The sequence below is a fragment of the Podarcis muralis genome, chromosome 13, assembly GCF_964188315.1.
Source record: "Podarcis muralis chromosome 13, rPodMur119.hap1.1, whole genome shotgun sequence".
Lineage (NCBI taxonomy): Eukaryota > Metazoa > Chordata > Lepidosauria > Squamata > Lacertidae > Podarcis > Podarcis muralis.
The window spans coordinates 28375375-28396977 of NC_135667.1; the positions used below are offsets into that span (position 1 = coordinate 28375375).

The 21603-nt window shown below is 45.7% G+C and overlaps 1 protein-coding gene across 1 annotated transcript in view; it reads left to right on the forward strand.

Moving 5' to 3' along the window:
* The first annotated feature begins 842 nt into the window (after nt 1-842).
* STARD3 (StAR related lipid transfer domain containing 3) overlaps nt 843-21603 on the forward strand; it is a 28795-nt gene continuing 8034 nt past the window's right edge. Inside the window, exons 1-10 of the mRNA XM_028702329.2 lie at nt 843-867; nt 10929-11227; nt 13354-13431; nt 13749-13826; nt 13948-14001; nt 14267-14384; nt 15763-15861; nt 16837-16889; nt 20126-20218; nt 20903-20965. Of these exons, the coding sequence (XP_028558162.2) occupies nt 11024-11227; nt 13354-13431; nt 13749-13826; nt 13948-14001; nt 14267-14384; nt 15763-15861; nt 16837-16889; nt 20126-20218; nt 20903-20965 (840 nt within the window). The 5' untranslated portion in view covers nt 843-867; nt 10929-11023. The remainder of the gene's footprint in view (nt 868-10928; nt 11228-13353; nt 13432-13748; nt 13827-13947; nt 14002-14266; nt 14385-15762; nt 15862-16836; nt 16890-20125; nt 20219-20902; nt 20966-21603) is intronic.

The window sequence follows — 21603 nt, forward strand, 5'->3', positions numbered from 1 at the left end:
CAACATCCGACACTGAGATCACAAGTTCTCCCCGAAAATCACAACCCACCCCCATGAAACCTCACTTTCAGTTAGTTGATCTCTCACACACGTGTCTGCTTTATACACACGTATGCTCGGCCCTCCCTGCTACTGTGCGTCCCAGACTCCTAATAGATCCGTTTCACAAACTTCAACCACTTCCCGCACCTTTTCCTTCCACACAAGTCACATTCCTCCATCCCAACGCAACCACTCCATTCTTTTTGTATTTATGTTTTCCCAGCTGCCGAACCCCTTTGCTCCTTTCCCCCTCCCTCCAGCCAATAAAAGTGTCTCATTGCTCCAACAACTACCAATCAACACTCCTACCGCACTCCCACCCGCTATCAGACAATAAGTACCTCCCGCCTCCTCTTCTTTTTCCAACCAATCACTGCCACAGCCTTCACCTCCCAAGAAACCAATGGGTGCAATCTTACACGGAATCCCGCCCAACGACCTGAACGTTTCGCGTCGCGCTCTAAATCTCGCCTCTCTTCTCCCACCGTAGCCAATGAGAGACACGCAAACGGCTTCCTTCCAACCAATGGCGTAGCTTCCTCCTCCCCACCCCCTCCACGCGCCTGCCCTCCGCTGTCAACCATTTAGCGCTCTTTCTCGCTCCCTGCTTTCCACGCCCCCGTTCTGACTCCGCCCCCTTTTGCTCTCGCTTTCGGAGAATTGACCGAGGGAGGATGCGCGTGCCGGCTTGTTTTTTTTCAGGTCACGCTGCGATCACGTGATAGGAAGTAGTGTCCTGTCCGAAGTGGCGGTTACTTCCGTCTATTTCTCTCCCTGCCCCCCATCCCTTGTTCCTGTTGCTGAGGGGAGGCAGTGGCCCATCAGGTAAACGTCTAGCGGTGGGGGAAGCCCGGCCTTGCAGTGTAGGATGAGGAGCTCGTAGGGAAAGAAGAAAGACAGGCTCGTGAAAATTGGGGCATTTCTAGATATCTATATATCTATATCTATCTATATAGCTATGTCTATCTATATAGATATAGATATACATATAGATATATATTATTGTTAGGATGAGAATTAATACTTTGAATTTTGGTGTGTTCAAAATGATTCACATGCATTAGGTCAGGAATCCTTAACAACAGCCCTGTAAGGTAGGTCAGTATTAATCTTCCTCATGTTGTAGTTGTGGGTCTTTTAAGATGTGTGTATTCATGTGAGGGTGGCTTACTTCTGCTGTTGCCCTGAGGTGAAATTTCTCCTGGGGGCTTCCTCAGTCTCATAGCTGCAACGTTACTAACCTACATGCTGCTGTCATAATAATAAAAATAATGATAAATAAAAACCATAGTGTTGCAGGTTTGGGTCTATTGCAACAAATAATGGCGCCTTAGAAGATTAACCTTGTTTATTGTGGGTTGAGATTTCCCAGGCTACAACCCCCACTTCATCAGGTGATTTAAGTGTTGTGCATTGTTGACAGCTACAGGTGCATGGCAGTACAAGGGAAATAAATAGTGGGGTCAAATTTGCAGAGATGGGGAACTGAGGCTTGGCATTATAAAGTTCATGATGGATCTAAGATTTGGACTGGGAACTTGCTGATTCATAGTTCTATGTCTTATTTTGAAGCTAGATGTTGCCATGTGAGGGAAAATGGCAAAAATAAAAGAGAGAAGAAGCTAGATGTTGCCTAAAATGAAGGACTGTCACCAAATAGTATTTCTAATAAAAATAGTTATAATTATAGTGCTCATACTTTAGTCATCCTTGCATCAACCCTGTAAGGTTGTAACTTTTGGAACACTTGCCATTTTAGTCTGTTGCTGCAAAAACAGGCTTTTGCTACCTAGAAGATTTATCAGAATTATTGTAGTGTAAGTTCCTATGGAGTAGAGCAGTTCGCATAAGGCCTCCTAATGGCAATGATTGTATATGGGACTTTCAGTCACCATGTAGCACTTGTAATGTGTATAAGCACCTACTTTATAGTTCTTCTGAGCAGGGGTGTCTTTAGTCACATAAAGACTTCCAGGTCAGACAGTAGAACTATTATGTAGGCTTGAGCCTGACCACATATGATTTTAGAGTGGAAACAATGAAAAGAAATAGAAAGAATCTTTTAATGCATGTGTTTGGCAATGAAAGGATAAGAGGAAGAGAAATTTTAGTAGACTGGGGAAAGGAGAAATGTTTATGTTCCTTAAAAAGTACAGGAGACAGGAATGTCCCAGAGATCATCTGATGAGTAACAATCAAAGCATGCAAAAATGGCTTGGCACGTGTCAGGGAATTAGCAGATGTAAAGCAAGTAGCACAAGTGGCATCTGCCATAAGAACTCAGTAAGGTAGATCAATATTGTTACCACTATATTGCAAATGGGAGCTCAGGCTAAGAATACAGTGGTGCCCCGCAAGACGAATGACTCGCAAGACGGAAAACCCGCTAGACGAAAGGGTTTTCCGTTTGCGATGCGCTTCGCAAGACGAATTTCCCTATGGGCTTTCTTCGCAAGACGAAAATGTCTTGCGAGTCTCGCCATTTCCCCCCCGCTTTCCCCCCCTTTTTCTAAGCCGCTAAGCCGTTAATAGCCTTTTAGCAGCTAAGCCGCTAAGCCTTTAATAGCCGCTAAACCACTAATAGCGCTAATCTGCTTAGCCGCTAATGGGGTTGCTTCGCAAGACGAAAAAACCGCTAGACGAAGAGAATCACGGAATGGATTCTTTTCGTCTTGCGAGGCACCACTGTACAGTGGTACCTCGGGTTACATACACTTCAGGTTACAGAGTCCGCTAACCCAGAAATAGTGCTTCAGGTTAAGAACTTTGCTTCAGGTTGAGAACAAAAATCGTGCTCCGGAGGCGCAGCAGCAGCGGTAGGCCCCATTAGCTAAAGTGGTGCTTCAGGTTAAGAACAGTTTCAGGTTAAGTACAGACCTCCGGAACGAATTAAGTACTTAACCCGAGGTACCACTGTAATAGATTGCCTTGGATCAATTAAGTGAGTTTGTGGCATTCTGCTGAGGGGAGTGAGAGGCTTCATAGATCATTGCTTAGTGCATGGATAGGCAAACTAAGGCCCAGGGGCCGAATCCGGCCCAATCGCCTTCTAAATCTGGCTTGTGGACGGTCCGTGAATCAGCATGTTTTTACATGAGTGGAATGTGCCCCTTTGTTTAAAATGCATCTCTGGGTTATTTGTGGGGCATAGGAATCCGTTCTCTTTTTCCCCCTTCAAAATATAGTCTGCCCCCCACCCCAAGGTCTGAGGGACAGTGGACTGGCCCCCTGCTGAAAAGGTTTGCTGACCCCTGGCTTAGTGTCTCAACCAACATGCTACATTATTAAATGTATCTTTCCTCCAAAGAGGTCTCCATCCCTTCATATTATCCTCACAGCCCTGTGAGGTAGGTTAGGCTGAGAATTGATGACTGGCCCAAGATCACCTAGTGAGTTTTATGGCTCAGTGAAGATTTGAACCCTGGTCTCCCAGGTCCCAGTATGACACACTAACTTACGTGATAGCATGCCTGTGTGGGGCGAGTGCTGCTTCCTTGTGTAGGAGAGGTCAGGTTTCAAAGACTTCACCTTCTTCCTAGCAGAACAAGGTAAATCTAAAAAAGGAGTCAGAAGTATGGGGGCAGGGATGCTATTTCTGACAAAGTCAATCTGTGTTTTTCTTGCCTACCCTAAATTACCACCATGCCTGTTTCCCAGCTTGTTCTCCCTCTCTCAGCATCATTTTTGTCTCATCTACTGGGAGAGAGCAACTGAGTCAGAAAGGTGTAATAATTATAAATATATATTGAAGCTAAATGGATTTGAGATGAATTAGGCAAAGAAGTTTAAGATCTTATTTTTAAAAAAGATCTGATCCCCATTAGGTTTCCAGCTTTTAGGAGTGGAAGTAGGAAGTGATGAGGTGATGTCAAGGGGTGTTTTGGCTTGGATGTTTGAAGAAGCATAAATCTAGGGGGAAGGGGTGAGCCCCTTTTTATGGGAGCAAGGATTGTGGCTCATGCTTGGATTCACAAACTTCTACTATTTGTACATGTTCCTTGAAGTCCCTTTGGTTGAAAGGTGGGGTGTTGAAAACAGATACCAGGGAAGGGAATTCTACTAGCCGAATCCCACTGATTAAGATTTGGATAATCAGCCTCATTGTGCATTGTGAACCCCATGGGAACAATAAGAGAAGTGTTGATATTAAATTGGTTAAACTGTGTGGAGAGGAAAACTACAGAAGTAGCTAAGTAGGTGAGGAGCTGGTGATGAGATGGAGGAAAGGGGCAAATGATGGGCGGAGGTGGGGTCTGAGGAGAGCCTGGGTTGGCATAGTGGCCTCTGAGGATGGGGATTGCAGGAAGTGTCCAGGCTTGCTGTCTCCTTGCAGCTTGAGCAGGTCAGTGTTCTTAATGAAAATCCAGCCTAGTCCAAAAATGCTCTTGTCGTGTTATACCCTGTGTATGTAAATTGGAAATGTTTTCATAGTCTTCTTCCTTCAAAATAAATAAAAAAGTTATTTACCCAAAAAATGCTCCTGTTGCTGGCTGAAGTTGGCCCTCGACCAATTATTGAGAGCATATGAGTCATTTGCTGTACCATCCATGCTGGTTTCTCATTTGCTTCTCGGTTCAGTTTGGATCACTGGTTATTTATCTTTTAAGGCCGAAATCCTGTACCTAACCAGGAAGGGAGTCCCATGGAACTGCTGAGTAAACATACAAAACATTACTCTGCACAAAGAACCAATGGCAAAGAACCAAGATGCCGAGACTCCTCTAGGCCAGTGGTTTTCAACCAGTGTGCCATGGTTATATATAATTATAACTTCTTTCTTTCCCTCCCTCCTCTGATGCCCTCTCGCAGCTCTGCCTTGAGGAGAAGACACTGAGGGAACACTCCACAAGGGAGGGTGTTCAAAAAAGGGTGAGAGGCTGCCAGCTCTGCAGGCAAGGGTTGACATAGCTGGGCTCCTGAGCCCCACAGGGTGCCGCAGAAAGAATGGAGTTGGTCAAGGGAGCCGTGGACTCCAAAAGGTTGAAAACCTCTCCTCTAGCCTAGCCTTCCCTTGCTGGCTGACCAGAGTAGGAATCCAGCACCTACCTTGAGGAAGGCTGCCAACTGCTTCTTGCCATATTCACATGGCTGTTTTCTAAGGTTAAGGGAGAGGCCTTGTTGTACATCTGTGGCTTGTTTAGCAGGAGGATGTGATAGGACCTCCTTTGTTGCTGAATGCCCTGCCCCAGAAGATTGATTTGGCTACCTTCCTGATGACACTTCATTCCAAGCTGAAGACTTTTTGTTGTTGTTCAATAGGCTTTCAATTTCTTAAAAGTTTTTAATGTGTGTTCTTGATCATACTTTTTACCCACTTCCTAGTTGGCATACTAGTGGGTTTATATTTTCTGCTGGTTTATGTATTTAACCTTTAGTTTCTGCATTGTTGCCTCGTGTGCTTTTTATGGTGTTGAATCACGTATGCTCCGTTCTCTAGCACCTCACTGAGTCGGCAAAGCAGGACAGAAATAGCGAGGGAATGGTTATTTTGTTGGGTGATGCGTTGGTAGCTTTGAAGGAAATGTTCCAGAGTTGCCAAAGGGAACTTGAGACTTTTATGCTGACGTTGTAGGCTGAAGAGGAATCAAATGAATTTTTAAAAAAACCTGATAAAAAAGAACAAACCTTGACTACAGCTGGGAACTAGCAAAGAGAGGACTTGAGTAACAATGGCACTGAGTAACATTAAAAAGCAAACAAACCAGCAGTAGATCTGCTAGCAAATGGCTCTGAGGGGAAGAAATGGAAAAGTACAGGGAGGAAGTAGAAAGCAAGCATACAAAGCCCAGGTAATAATGTTGGGTTCAGGGAAGATTTCTTAAACAGGTCCAATCCACTAAGGCTGGCTTGTAGATGCAGACCCTGGGGCATACCACTAAACTGCCAGACTCAGTAGCACAACTGTCCCAAAGCTTGTTTTTCTCAGATTTGCAGGTGATAGCTAGTTGACCGCTGTGCAGTGAGGAATGTAATTGCATAGCCTCCTTTTGTAAAAGCTGGACCTTTGCGGCATCTTTGGGTGGGATGTTGAAAAAAGTCACACAAACCTATGCAGGATAATTGTGGCGTGACATCCCACATGACAGTTGCATGCAGCAATATGCCCCATGCATGATGAAGACTGCAATCATAGCTCTACTTACCTGGAAGTAAGCCTCATTTAATTCAATAGGGCTTCCTCTGAGTAGACATTGGGAGAATTGTGCTGTAAACCATCCAAATTTTGCACCACTGTTGTGCTGCATGCCATTGCAGGTACCATGGCATGCAGAAGGAAGAAGACCTCAAGCCACTCCAAAACCTCCTCTTCCCCCAATCCCACGCTTGGCAAATTTGATATTTGCAAATTCCAGCTCAAGCTGATCTGCTGTTGAACTAATATGTATATTGGAACATAGTTAACTGGCTTTTGGACTTCTTGAATTTTCCAATTCAGTTGTGTGCTGAAAAACTGTATCAAACTATGTTTTTCCAGAGAACAACCTTAACCAGAAACCTTTAATAGGAATCTGGTTTTAATATGTGATCCACATCTGCCTATTCATATTCAAGAGGTTTCTTTGCTTATCCTTCAGTTCCATCCTTGGGTCAAACCTTGAACCTGGAACACAGTTTGATTGCCTTCCCTTCAGTTGCAGGATCAGGGACTCATGGCTGCCTTGACAGATAACCTTGGGCTCCACTTAAGCCCTTGTGCTTTAAGGGGCTTTGCTGCAGCTGCTTCACCATTACCAGCTCTGAATTCTGCACTGTAATTTCATTCCTTTGTGGTGTAGCTCATGGGTAGGCAAACTAAGGCCTGGGGGCCGGATCCGGCCCAAGCGCCATCTAAATCTAGCCCACGGACGGTCTGGGAATCAGCATGTTTTTATGTGAGTAGATTGTGTCCTTTTATTTAAAATGCATCTCTGGGTTATTTGTGGCGCCTGCCTGGTATTTTTACATGAGTAGAATGTGTGCTTTTATCTAAAATGCATCTCTGGGTTATTTTGCAGGGCACAGGAATTCGTTCTTCTTTTTTCAAAATATAGTCTGGCCTCCCACAAGGTCTGAGGGACAATGGACTGGTCCCCTGCTGAAAAAGTTTGCTGACCCCTGTATGGGGAAATGTTGGTTGTCTGAATTACACATCCCTCCATGAATGTTGATTGGCTTGAGAACCGATGACATTTACCAGGTTTTAGCCAATTGAGAGAAAATCCTTCCCAAGCAGCATCAGTCATAGTACTATCTTAAGTGGCTTTAAATGGTTGCCTCTATAGTGTTGGCAGAAGTAGGGGCAGCTGGAAAAAACAACAAAAGGCAGCCATGCTGATATGTAAGCTAGGGAAGCAGAGCCCTCAAGTCCACAGTTGGGCAACACCTTTATTATGGCCAACCAAAACGTTGCAAAATGGTGTGCCAGCCGCAACTTTTGAGTTCTCTGGTATGCATGATCAGGCAGGATGTTACCCAAAGCAGAGGCTGTGTGGATAAGGACATCAAAAACAGAACAAGATAGACCCGCTGTTGAAGGTGTGAGCCTGCATTTTTATTCAGTTTGAAGGTGGAGGTTGCAGACTGGCTCAATTGTCTGCAGTTATTAAGCTACGTCTAGGATTCTGTGATGAAGAAGCAATGAGTGACCCCCGTGTTTGAAACGTAAAGAGTGGCTGTTACCCAGACCTGCCTTGTTTAAACAGGAACACAGGCAGATGCTTCCCACAGGCAGGCAGGCAGATTCTAGCCTAGATAATGAGCCAGGCAGTGCTCGGAGCACCGCGTCTATCTTTACAGTTGATGTGCAGCTCCTCTTAGCAAAATGACTTTCATCAATCTTCATTCAGGAAGCTGCGCTGACAGCCCTCAACCCACCCACCCCAACTCCCTTCTTTGGGAGACAAGAGAACAAGCCCAGTCAGAACTATGCTAATAGGAGTAACTAGCACCTGCCTAGCAAGTGATCGCAAAGAAGAGATGGAAGGCGGCGCTCCTGCGATTAGGCCTGCTCGGAAAAGAGAGAAAAGGGTGTTGCTATTGTGGCAGTCACATATAAACATGTGTGTGGTCTTCCAGTTGATGCAAGAAAGTTCAAGCCCCAGTGTCTCCCATGTAGGAGGTTCAGCATTGCTGCTATTTGTGTATACAGTCATACCTTGGATCCCAAATTCCTAGAGTCGAACATTTTGGCTCCTGAACACTGCAAACCCAGAAGTGAGTGTTCTGGTTTGCAGATGTTCTTTGGAACCTGAACGTCCAACGCGGGTTCCAATTGGCTGCAGGACCTTCCTGCAGCCAATCGGAAGTCGCACCTTGTTTTCCGAACGTTTGGAAGTCGAACGGACTTCCGGAACAGATTCTGTTTGACTTCCAAGGTGCCACTTTATATGTGTGTGTGAGTGAATCAGCCTTCAGGATAACTCTCTCCTGCCCTCAGATCCCTTGTCAGTGGCATTGCCCTACTAACAAAGTGGAGACTTGAGAGAGGAATGTATTCTGCTTAACAGATATATTTGGTTGGTTGGTTTATGCTGCCAAAGAAAATCGAGTCCATTCAAGTCTTCAGCTCAGCTCTTCTGGGGTTTAACAGGCTTGTTCCTCAAGCAGTGGGGTGAGAGGCTAGAGAGCAAACGTACTCATCTGTTTTCAACCACTTTGGAAACCAGTCTCCCACCCAGTCTTCTAGACCACAGATAGCAACCTTGTTTGTTTACCTGCTTGCTTGCTTGTTTTAAAACTGGATTTTATTTTTTAAAATCCTATAAAGCATAATCTAAAACAGTTGGATTTTCTTCTAAGCGTCAATGTCAAAAGGGACCGAACTGAGTCAAGGGGGATGAAAAACAAAACAATCCAGCTGAGTTGACAATGATTCAGTCACATGCTGGAGGAACAACACTGCTACTGTTAACGCACTCTCCAGAAGAAAGGGGTGAGTCAAGAACGTCTGGTGTGAAGAGCTGCCCTGCAGGATCAGAAGAATGTCGGTCTAGCCCAGCATTCTCTTTGTAGTGCCGTGCAGTGGTTAGAGTGTGGCTCTAGGACCTCGGAGAGCAGGGTCAATTGCTGGCTCTCAGCCTAACCTATCTCACAGGGTGTGTTGGTAAAAATGGGGAGGGGGGGCAGACTATGTTCAGCACCTAGAGTTTCCTGGAGGAGAGGGAGGCTGTGCATAAGTATATTTCTCACAGGCCACATAAGTGCCTTTAGGAGTTCACAAAGGGGGTTTGAAGGTCTTATCCTCTGGTAGCCTCTCTTTTTTCAGTTTTTCCAACAGGAAAAAAAAAAGGATTTTGGAAGAGCCATTAAAAATGGATCTGTGGAATATTTTAACTCTTGTAATGGGTGAAATGTTATTTGACATGAGGTTTCTTTTGTTTAGTACAAAATTGGTGGTTTCTCTTTTCAGCCTTTTATTTCTCTCCCCCCAAACCTCTCAGATGGCAAAAATCAAGCTACACGTGCTTAGGTAGCATGCGGTATAACAGTTTTTCAGCTTGCTCTCTCTAGTGCTGGGTATGTTTGCAGTGTTGCTTGCACAGAATAAGGAAGTTATATTTCAGGAGACTGCAATCCTATCCTAAGGATGCTTACCTGGGAGGGAGCTCTACGAAATAGTCATGAATTTTCTTCCCCCAACCTGGGTGACCAAAATCCACAGTCCTTTAACCTCTCATCTTCATGGATGCTGTATACCTGTTCTGAAAAACCCTCGTTCTTCTGCCTTTCAGCCAGAGATACACTTGGGCAGGGGGTGGTAATGAGCAATTTTATTGAGGGATCCTATGACAGTTGCTTAAGTGGTGTTCAGACTTCTGCACAGAGCGAGGAGATGGGTAGAGGCACCGATGTGTATTATTCAGGAATCACAGATGGCTGAACTTCTTCTTTCGTTTGAGACTCTTGGGTCTCCTGCAGAAAGTGGAGGTCCCAGTTCTTACTCAGTTATGTGAAGTGACATTTCCCTCCCTTCAGTTGAAGCTAAGTGGCTTAAGAGTCTTATTTGCACAGGGGTTGACACACGCATGCATATGAAAGGGCGCTTGCATGTGTAAATTGTGTTGGGCTTTTTCCCCCTTGCAGGAAGTTTACAGTTGGAAGGTCTAATCCTTTCTCAGTTGCTGCTGTCATATATTTCTCTGGCAAAAGCTACTGCTTGGGAGATGAAATTGTGCGTGTGCATATTCATTCTTGGGAACTGCTTTTCCATCTTTAAAACGTGATGCGTGAAATGTTATTTGGATGCTTCACTTTTCATATGTCTGCAGGCCTTACTTTCTTATTTATGGAACCTAGCTCTGGGGGAAACAAAGCACAGGGATCTTCTGACATACTGTATCTAGAAAACCTGCGATCTGGCTGTCATACTTTGATCCGGGTGGGGTGGGTGGGTGGCTGGTGTTCTCCAAAGATGCTGGAAATTAGAGAGAAGCAGATAGGGTTTTGGGGGGTACTTGGCCAGTAGCTGCTGCTGGAGTCTAGTTATTGCAAAATCTTTTTCCAGCTCTGCTGCCTTTTGGGTAGGGAAATTGAATTAGATGACCTTTGGTTCCTTCCAAGTCTCTGAACCGCCATCTGATATAACAGTTGCAGCTATTGTGAGTGAGGGCCCAGTTCCCTCAACTCCCATCTGGGCTTCAAGGAACAAAAACTGGGATGAGGTAGACCAGCGTTTTCATGCTTCCTTTTTATTCAACCCAGAAAAACAAATAGCAAAAAAAGGAAAAGAAACATGGTGTGTTTGAGAGGTGTAAATAACTCTCAGTTTCTTGGCTGTCACTACGTGCACCCAAAGCATTAACCTGCATTTTGGTTTCCTGCTGAGGACCTTGATCTCATTCTCTTTCCCTTTTTCCTCTGCTGCCAGAATACCAAGACGATCTCACTTCCCTGTTCTTTCTCTCCAGCCCCCCTGCAACCCCCACTGCAGATGAGCCATTGAGAGAGTCACGGATGACACGTCTGCACGCCAGAGCCAACCCTTTCACCCTCCTGCCTGAGGATGAGCAAGCTGTGGGGCTTGCAGAACGGTGACCTGGAGCAGAGTCTTCCCGCCATTGCATCCTCTCTTTCCCACAGCCTCTCCCCGCACCACTTCTTCTCTCCCGAGAGGAGGCGAGCCATTTCTGACGTGCGTCGGACCTTCTGCCTCTTTGTGACCTTCGATCTTCTCTTCGTCTCGCTCCTCTGGATAATTGAACTGAACGTGAGTTGAGGAGCTGGCCTTTGTGAATATGGTTTCCTGCTTCCCCTCGGGGTTTGGCTAAACAAGGATCCCAGAAGTGGTTGTCCCTGAACATGTTCATATAGCAACGGCAGTGAGTCAGGCTCAGTTTAAAACAAAACAAAAAAACAGGGAGTGCCTCTCTCTGAGAGTCCATGCAGGCAGAAAGCAGTGTGCCAGACTCCTCCGTGCTGCTTCCCCTCACCGCCTCTGCCTTGAGCTGTCAGTGTGCTGCTTTCATCGCAGCCCACAAGTCTGTCCGTTGTCGGGTATTGTCAGCTCCCAGGGTGAGTCTGCTCAGGTGGTGATGCTGCTTGGGCCAAGAGCAACTCATGAGATTGAAGCCCCATTCAAGGTTTCTGCACACGGCGGAACTGTACACAGTGGACAGGAAGTTGGGCTGCGCCAGGTAGCCCCTTCTGCATGGCATCCCCATGTACAGAGCAAACCGTTTAAAGGGAGGGAGTCTTCACAGGCTCTTAACACTCAGGGTTCAAGATCACAGGGAAGCCTGCACATGCTTAAGCTCCCTCCCTCCTTTCAGACCTTTGTGTTGCATGTGTGTGAGGGAGTTGGGAGCTGCTGATCTGGCTGTCCTGCCCAGCCACATAACGGCTTGAAGGGTCATCAGAGATCTAACCGTCACCCAGTTGCAAATCACTCTTAGAAATTAGCCATGTGCTGGGTGCCTTTTGCAAGTGGCGCAGGTCCAACTGGAACCACATGGAGAACTCTAGATTCCAGGTTGGCAGCTGACATCTCCATCTGGCTGGCCTCTCCAGCTTTCTTAAGCAGAAGAGCTTATTCATTGCATTTATTTCACACCTTTTCCTCTGAGGAGTACATGGCTCACCTCTGTCTTCAGTTAATCCCTACAATGTCTCCGTGAGGTAGGTTAAGAGGCAGTGACTCACTCATTGAGCTTCATGACTGATTGGGGATTTGAACCCTGACCTCCCAGGTCCCAGTCCGACACGCTAACCACTACACTGCACTGGCTTCCTGGAGTACTTATGCTATGGGACAAGTTCAAGTAGATAGATAAATTTGGGGAAATAAAAATGTCACTTAGAGAAGAATCTGAAATATTTTTCTTGAACTTGCATTTGTTTTATTTGATGTTTTGATGTGTTACAAATGGCTTTGAGAATTTTTCTTTTAAATATAAAGCAGGATAGAAATAAAATGAATAATAATAATGTTTCACTAAAAAGAAAATGTGCCTAGACATTCCATTGTGGTGACTGTAACTCAGGTTTAAGGTGCCATTTGGCGATATCAGCTTATATATCTGAGTTTCTAACACTGTGGCAAGTCCTTGTTTTACTGCTCATCTTTAGGTAGAAAAAGAGTGAACTCTTCTTCCTCCCCCTCCTATTACCCGGGGGTTCTTTGTGAGCTCATTTCGGCCTCAGAAGGAGTAAACCAAATCAGAGGCTGAACTGAGTTAGCAAATTGTTAGTCCCAGATTTAAATGATAAACAAGCCTGAGATAAGCAGTGAGTCATTGCTTAGAACTGTTCTAATCGTTGGGCTGAAAGGAAGGATAAATCCAAATGTTGTCCTCGCCCACAAAGAAACCCACACAAATCTGGACCAGTGCACGCTGCAAGCTTGTGGCAGGAAGACCGATGACTCAAGCAAGTGACCTACACGCTACAGAAGCGGGAGCCAATCTGACCTTGCAGGAAAAATTCCTGACCTCACATGTTTTCAGATGGCTCAACTAAGCGTCAGGAAAACCCTACCCATTAATATAAAGCAATGCTATGATTCCCCTGGAAGCAGTGGCTGCTGGCACCAGCATATTAAAAGTCAGGGTTGAGGAACCTCTAGCTTGGATCCCAATTTGGCCTGTGTGGATATTTTCTCCAAACCATGCCCACCTGCCCTACATGTGATGTTATATGTGATATTTGGTGTGGGGCAGTAGAGACCTGGTTGGATCAGCTGCACGACCGAACTCTTTGTGGGAGCTCGAATGCTCAGCTGATCCTCACAGAGAGCAGGCTTTAAATGGTTACAGGTCGGAGCACTGCATTAAAAAGTCCCAGGCTGGCATTGTGGTGTGTCTTAATTTATTTGACTTTAATCTTGCCAATCTGCAGGCAACCAAAAGCATCCAGGAGAGTCTGAAGTATGAAATCATCGAGTACAACTTTAAAACGTCCTTTTTTGACATATTTGTAAGTATTCTGACAAAATTGTCGCTTGCAGTAATAGCCAAGGGGAGACCTGGGGGTGGGCATGGCAGGCGGAGTGCAGGGGAATGCCAAAGGAGCCATGAGGTCAGTACACAGGCAGCTTCAGTAGTCTGTGCTTTTCACAGAACTCCTTGTCTGTTAGGCCCTACCTGGATAAGAGTCCTGTGAAAGCCTGAAAGTTTGCCTATTCTTGGTGCCAGCTGAGATTGATTCATAAAAAGAGATTTTAACTTCTCTGCGTTTTTGAGACCTTCACAGTGGCCTTCTCATGATTTGCCTCTTGTGTTCCTTCTTATCAGCTCTTGGCTTTCTTCCGGTTTTCGGTGCTGCTCCTGGGATATGCTGTCCTCAAGCTCCGCCACTGGTGGGTCATTGCGGTAAGAAGTCAACTTTTTATCTTGCTCTCAGAGACGTACATAACATTGAATTGCAGCTGCGGTTTGCTTGCTTGTTTGTTTGTTTGTTCATGGGATTCTCTCTTCTCTCCCCACCCTCCAGGTCACTACATTGGTGTCCAGTGCCTTCCTGATTGTGAAAGTTATCCTTTCGGATGTGAGTTGCTGATAGCAAACATGGGTTCTGCTCTAAATCTTTATGGTCCCTTTCCAAAACCTCGGCGCAAATTGCAAGCCATTAAAAGCAGATGATGCAAAATTTCAGTTTTTTTAAAAATGGGAACATTTTAAACTTGAGGGCTGCTTGTTGGTTTGGGGGTACAAATGGATGGTTACAAGTGCTTTGGGTGTAGTTGTTCCGCAACAAATACTGGAGATCATTTCATATGAATCATGTCGTCTCCTTTTTTTTCCACCAACAGCTGCTGAACAAAGGGGCTTTTGGCTATCTGCTGCCCATCATTTCCTTTGTCCTTGCCTGGCTGGAAACGTGGTTTCTGGATTTTAAAGTCTTGCCCCAAGAGGCTGAGGAAGAGCAATGTGAGTCTGTGTTGAGTGAGGATGGATGAATGGAAGAAATCTCCTACCCCGGTAAAATTGGTTTTGACAGCCCTGCTAGTGTCGTGTCCCATGTGTTGTGAGGGGGGTGAGGGTGGCAGCACTCAGAAAGCAGATGACCTTAAGGGTTCATGGAAGCAGGTTGCTGTATTTACAGTAGGTATCGCTGGATCTACATTCTGATGCCTCAAGGCCTTTTAATATGTTAGATTAGTCCTATGCGAGGAAAGCATTGAAAAGCAAAACAATGCAAAAGATTACTCCTCCGTTCTGTGTCTTTGGGGTTTTGTTTTTGTTTTGTTTTTGCATGTTGAGAGAAAAGGGTTTAAAGACGACAAAACTAAGCAAGCACTTTGCCACGATTGGATTAGGGAAACGCTCAGGGTTGCTTGGAGGAAAAAGCTCTCTATTGCATTAGATGCTTAATTGCTTTGGAGATATGATAGGCAAAGAGGCCATCATTCTCCATGTAGATAACATGTCTTGTCTCCAGCTGAAAGGTTGAGGGGGGAAGCAGCTTGGCCAGCTCCTAAAGGGTGGTGATAAATCTGCCTATCTGTGCAAAGGTGTCTGAGTGTGTTAAGCGACAATGCACTGCCTTGTTGTGCAACAAAATGTCCATGTTTAGAATACACTAAGTGCATCAGCATACATTTATTAGGTTTCCTTTTGGCTTTCTTCCTGTGATTCAGAGTTTGCAATGTGTTAAAACGTATAGTGAGTCAATGAGGTGAAGCTATTTCCTAGTATTCTTCCGTAACCATGAGGGCTAGAAACTTGTGCAGGCACAATGAGGTTGGAAAGGATGTCAAGGGTGATCCGTTCTGTTCCATATGACTCTGGTGGTCTCCCTCGACAACCAAGGGCCCACGTATTTAAAATCCAGGCCGATGTCCTTCTGCAAGCTCAGTACTTGGTTGAGAACCTGCAAATTAAAGTTGCTGGAAGTGAAATGCTTCAGCATGCGTGTTCCTCTCACTGAGCTTAGCTCTTCCCCCTTCCCACACCTGCTTGGGCAGATCTTCAGCTCAAGTCACCAAGTAAGGAGGCCAGCCCAGCCCAGTCCTGGTGTTCTCCACTCCGTTCAAGCTTAGGAGGCCAACTTTTGCCTCTTTCTCCAGGGCTTGTGCTTCCCTGGTCTTTCATTCCGAGCTGCTCATCAAATAACTCAATGAAGTTATTGTTCTCAGTTTATTAAGGGAGGCAGAATTACTGAGAGGGTTGCTGGCTCTTCTCAAGCACAGTTTTGCCCTTTCTCAAACAGCTTTTCCTTCCTCATCTGGGGGTCACAAGGGTTGAGCCAGGGATATAAATGCAATGCAATATAAATGAGCTGATTTCCACCCCCATCTCTTTCCAGGGTACCTGGCAGCTCAAGCTGCTGTGGCCCGAGGACCCCGTCTTTATTCAGGGGCGCTTTCAGATGGCCAGTTCTACTCCCCTCCAGAATCCGTTGCAGGTAATGACATTTCTTCCAAAAACTTGTGTATGATGTATTTCTGAAAGTCTGTCTCTAACTGAGCACTGGTAACAACAACAACAACAACAACAACAACAACAACTCACTCCTCTCTTTCCCAGTCAGTTAATGTGTATGATACGATACAATATCTTTATTGTCATTGTCCCATACAGAACAATGAAATTGGAGTGTAATATGAAAGTTGCAAACACACGAGATTGCCACTCCTCTTCTGAGCGGCAGTAATCTAAAGCTTGTTTGAGCACAGCCAAGCTCTCTTAACTTCTATGTTACAAGAAGAGGCCAGTCACAACATGTACATCCCATATGCCCCATTTCTGCAGTGTCCATGCTTTTGTTCACAAGAGAGAGGGAGAGCACAAAGGGTTATTTCAGGAACTCTCAGCCTAATTCCTGGGAAATTGTAGTGTGTGGCAAGAAATACATGGACCAAAAGGTCCTGTGGGCTGTATATTCTTGTCCACAAAGGAGGCAGCCCACTGCGTCCTTGCATGATCCAGTGTTCTGGCCTTACTTGTCTTCTGCAGAATTTGAATTGGGAAGAGGTAATTCTGTTGCATCTGCATTAGGTGACACTGGGATCTGTCACTCAGTCTCAATGCAGAGATGCAGCACTATTGTTCATCCTCTAAGGAGGCTACCTGTTGCATCTCTGTGTGAATTACTTCTCTGGGCTTCCTTCCAGTCAGGCAGCACACTTAAGACCAGTGACTCAGGCAGAAACCCAGGAGAATTGGCTACCTGGAGGTGGGTAATTCCTACTACTCCAGCCACCGGATGACTCTTGCTCAGCAGCCAACGGACAGTAAATGCCTGTCATTCCTAAAGATGAACTTGTGTGAACAAACAGCCTTGAAATTGTGCAATGCTGCTTCGTATCCTATGCTTTAACACTTCCAGATCTCCCATCATTTAACTTTTAAACATTTCCTTTCCCCCCTCATTCTCTAGGATCAGATGACTCGGATGATGAACTTTTGGGAAAGAGGACATTAACCGACCAGGTAAGCCCAGTGGCGTAGCTAGCTGCTCGGGTGTCCGGTGCGTCCTGCAGCCAACTGCCCATGAGGGCAGGGCAAGCCAAGGCAGGGCGTGCTGCGTGGAGCCTCTCCGCAGCCTCCCCCACAGCTGTAGGGCGGCTGAGGTGGTGGTCAGACTCGAAAAAGCAGCGCGGAGCTTGCAGGCAGTTCACCTGCCGCCTCCCCCTCAGGAGAGATGCATGGCTCAGCATGCTGCGGGCCATGCGGTGTGACGCCCAGTGCCCCCCGCCTCACCTAGCCACGCCTCTGGATTACGCAGATTCATGGAGGAGAGGACTGTCAAAGGCTACTAGCCATAAAGGCTGTGTTCTGTCTGCAAAGTTGGAGGCAGCAGTGCTTCTGGTTTCTGGAAATCACTCAAGGGGAGAGTGTTCCTGCAGTGACGTAGGAAGGGGCGTGCGGTGGGTGCAGGAGTTATTTTTTCAAAAAAAAAGTGTTGTGAGCCCCTTATCTATCTATCTATCTAGCTATCTATCTATTGATCTGTTTATTTTAAAAACACACATTTTTGACATTTCGTCACCACCACCCCTCAGTGATGACACCCGGGGCAGTCCGCACCCACCACACACACCTTTCCCACGCCACTGGGTAAGCCTTATGTGAGCTGAGCAGCAATATGTAGCCCCTTTCGCGTTTGCTTTCAATCAGGTGGGAAAGCCTCAGTTTCCAAAGATTGCTAGCGTGGTCAGAAATACACCTCAGTGTTGTGGGGGCTGCATGGACAGCATCTCGCAAACGCAGTTGTTTCCTACAGCTCATTCATGCCTTACAGGTAGGGTTTAATAGACCTTGACCTTGTTTCCCTTGGCGTAGAAGGGTTGTCCCTAACCACAAGCCCTTGTTTGAACGCTGTTACTTTCATTTGCAACACACAGGGTACATTCCGTAAATGTTTGGGCAGCATACGTGGCCCACCAAAATGGTTATCACAGGGACATACTCAGTTTAGCAAGAGGGGTAATGCATTGTTGAGGGGCTGGTGTGTAGCATAATGGCTAATCGCATGGGCCAGAAAGCCCCTGGTCTAAATTTTGGCTTGGCTATGAGAAGAGGCTGGGGTAACTCAGCTAATCCACTGTCTCTCAGCCTCCATTTGCCCCTGATCTATGTTAAGCCCACTGTCCTCTCTGGCAGCCAGGTTGATGGGTAAAGGAAACCAGTGTAGGCTTAAGACTAACTCCAGGTGGTTTGTAGTGGTTAGGTGTTTGTATGTACTCACACCCAGTCACCAGTTTTTTAAAAAGCAATAATTGAATTTCATAAATGACATTATTATTATTTATGCACAATTTTTTTGTGTACACATGCATTCTTCCAAAAGCTTCTTTAAATAAGATTCATTTCTGCACGCTGTGTTCCTGTTTTTAATTCATGCACATATCATAGTAACTATAATATAATTCCCACGCTTATGTTCCCAATGTACTTTGGTTTCCGGAATCGACCTGTTCAGTGCCTTCAGGCATCAGTAATTTTAGATAGGCCTGTACCACTCTCACAACTTGCAGTGCAACTGCAGACACAACAGTAGAGCATCCATTGTGTTATTTTAGGTAACAAGGGTGCACACGCACACACAATGAGCATTCTCCTCCTTGTCTTTTGGTAAAGGTTCAGATGACTGCCAGAAAAACATGGATTGTTTCTCTTGTTCTTTAACCAACACGTAGCCTTGGAGTCTTGATCATAACAAAGTTTTATAGTTAGCTTATCAAATTGATTAACTACCCTCAAACTCTGTGAGGAGAGTGTGAAATGCTTCAGAATTCTCAGAATCCCAATCTTTGTTTTGTGGAAGTCAAGTCTCATATATATATATAGATATATAGATATATATAGATGTGTGTGTGTGTGTGAAGTCTGTTTCATGATGTGAACATTGCTCTCATCTCCTGTTCGCCACCAGGGGGCAGCATTAATCCAAAGCAGCTGACTGAATTTTCACTTTGAGCATCCCAAATAATTTACTTTGTACATCACCATACATCACCTTTTGTTTACTTTTATTATTTCTTACCTGCCTTTCACCACAAGGTTCCGACAATGCAGAAATGCAGTGTTAGAATCAGTTAAAACGTTGGTAGCCCATTTACAATTATACTTTTTGCCAGACCATTATTGGTTAAATTTCAAACTTATGGGTCAGTGTTGATGTGGTTTGGGTACATGCCTGCATCCTGGGAGGACCTTATCCTGCCTGGAGGTAGTTGCTGCTCACTCCATGTGAGCAATTGAACGACAGCCAGTGCATCCATATGATAAGCCACGCTTACATACTTACCTAGTTGAATTGCAGCAGGTCTCCCTCTGCTGCCAGGTGCGGATGGGAAGAAGCAGGAAGGCAACACTGAAAGCGAGCTGGGGAGGGGGGTGTTAGGCTGGTGGAGAGGCTTGGTTTCACTCAATTCAATGGGTCTACTCTGAGTACAGTCTCATCTGCACTATGCATTTAAATCAGTATCATACCACTTGCCTACCCTCCAAAGAATCCCAGGAACCATAGTTTATTAAGGGTGCTAAGAGTGGGTAAAAGTAAAGGGACACCTGACCGTTAGGTCCAGTTGCCACCCCTATTCTCCTCAAAAGAGCTACAGTTCTCAGAGTGGTTATTCCCCTCTTCTGGGAATTACAGCTCCAAGGGGAATAATGGCTTAGTACCTTTAACTGTGGGTTAAACCACAGCGCCTAGGACTTGCCAATCAGCATGTCGGCGGTTCAAATCCCTGCAACAGGGTGAGCTCCCGTTGCCCGGTCCTTGCTCCTGCCCACCTAGCAGTTTGAAAGCACATCAAAGTGCAAGTAGATAAATAGGCACCGCTCCGGCAGGAAGGTAAACGGCGTTTCCGTGCGCTGCTCTGGTTCGCCAGAAGCGGCTCAGTCATACTGGCCACATGACCCGGAAGCTGTACGCCGGCTTCCTTGGCCAGTAAAGCAAGATGAGCGCTGCAACCCCAGAGTCGGTCACGGCTGGACCTAATGGTCAGGGGTCCCTTTACCTTTAACAAACTACATATCCCATGATTCTTTGGGGGAAGCCATGACTGTTTAATGTGGTATGGTGCTGATTTAACCGTATAGTGCAGACGGGGCCCGGGACTAGCATTGGATGCAGCTCAGAGGATGTGGAACTGGTGCTTTATCCCTAAACTGTGGACTGTTTGTCCTAGGAAATGAATTAACTGTTAGTTTTGTCCTAGGAAAGAGAATACATCCAACAAGGCAAAGCAGCGATGGAGGTGGTCGACCAGATCTTAGCCCAAGAGGAGAACTGGACATTTGAGAGATGCAGTGTAAGTTTATGGTTCCTGAAAGATGACTTATCGCCCTTGCAGGGGGGAGGGCGGAAGCGGTGTTAGTCTTCTGATCAGATTTCGAAAAGAAGTAATCGTCTATTTTAAGCTGGGTAGGGCTGTTCTGCTCTCCCTGCGTGTAACCTTAGCATGTTTACTTTTAAGAATCTTGGGGAGCCTTGCCATGAGATGAGAGAGCCTTGTTCTTCGGTAGCTGCTCTTTTAAATGCCTCCCCCACATGGTGAAATAGCGGTACTGTCTTTATTTTGCACACCACTTAAAAGCCTACTCTGCAACTAAACAGCATAGAAAATTAGGATGATGAGTTTTAATTTTCAAAAAGAAGTAATGTTGCAGTTGTGTGATTCGACACTCCTCATCCCCTCTTGAGATATATATATTTTTAAAGATACATGTTTTTGCTATTCCTGGGGTTTTTTTCCTATTCCTGCTTTTGCTATTCCTACCGTGGTTTATACCTTGAACTTGTGCATCTTCTGATAGCAGCACTGAAACCTGGCGCTTAGAGGAGAGGGTAGAATATTAGCATGCTGTTAAACAGCCCTGTGTCCTAGCGATGGGCAAGAGGCCTAATTCAATGCTGGAAGTTCTCGCAGTCCTGCACAAAAGCAGCTCTGCCCTTCCACTGTGGAACTCATGTGCCCTCCACCCCTCTCATGCAGGAGTTTGGCGACACGGTTCACTCTCTGGAAATGCCATATTACGGCAAGGTGTTCATCTTGAAGGTAAGTTGCCTTGACTTTTCCTCTGAAGCCGATGACTTGCAGAATTCAGTCTTCAGTTAAAAAGAGTTGGGGGTGGGTGGAGGCTGTCGCACAGGAATTAAAATCTGGAAGGAGTGTTGTTTGTAGGATTGGGGGAGAGGAAGCAGAATGGGTGAGGCAGCCGTCCATTCTGTCTGGGTTCCTCTTTGGGGATATTGGGGAGGGGGGTGTTAATTTGCTTCTAGCAGCGAAACAAACTTTTGTTTCTGCTCGCTTTGCCAAGCATGAACTGAACTTGTGTTTTCATTTTTTGGGAGCTGCCCAGTGGAAATAAGACCATTGCCACAGGGTAACTAAGCTTCCCAGAGATCATCCTTTAGTTTCCATTGGCTTGGGTTAATTTCATCCCTCTTGGAAAACTTTCCCATTGGAGAACTTGGGTGGCAGCGGTCTTCCTTTTTCAACAAATCGGGGCTGGGAACCTTTTTCAGCCCAAGGTCTGAAGTCCCTTCGGCATTACTTACTATGGTCTACTTGCCGGCTACGGATTAGGCCAAAATCACAGTCATACATCCACATGCTCACCCATAATTCACACATCAAAGGAGTCTTCATTTAAATGACCTTTCTTGCATCCTCCATACAGGCATCCCCATGCC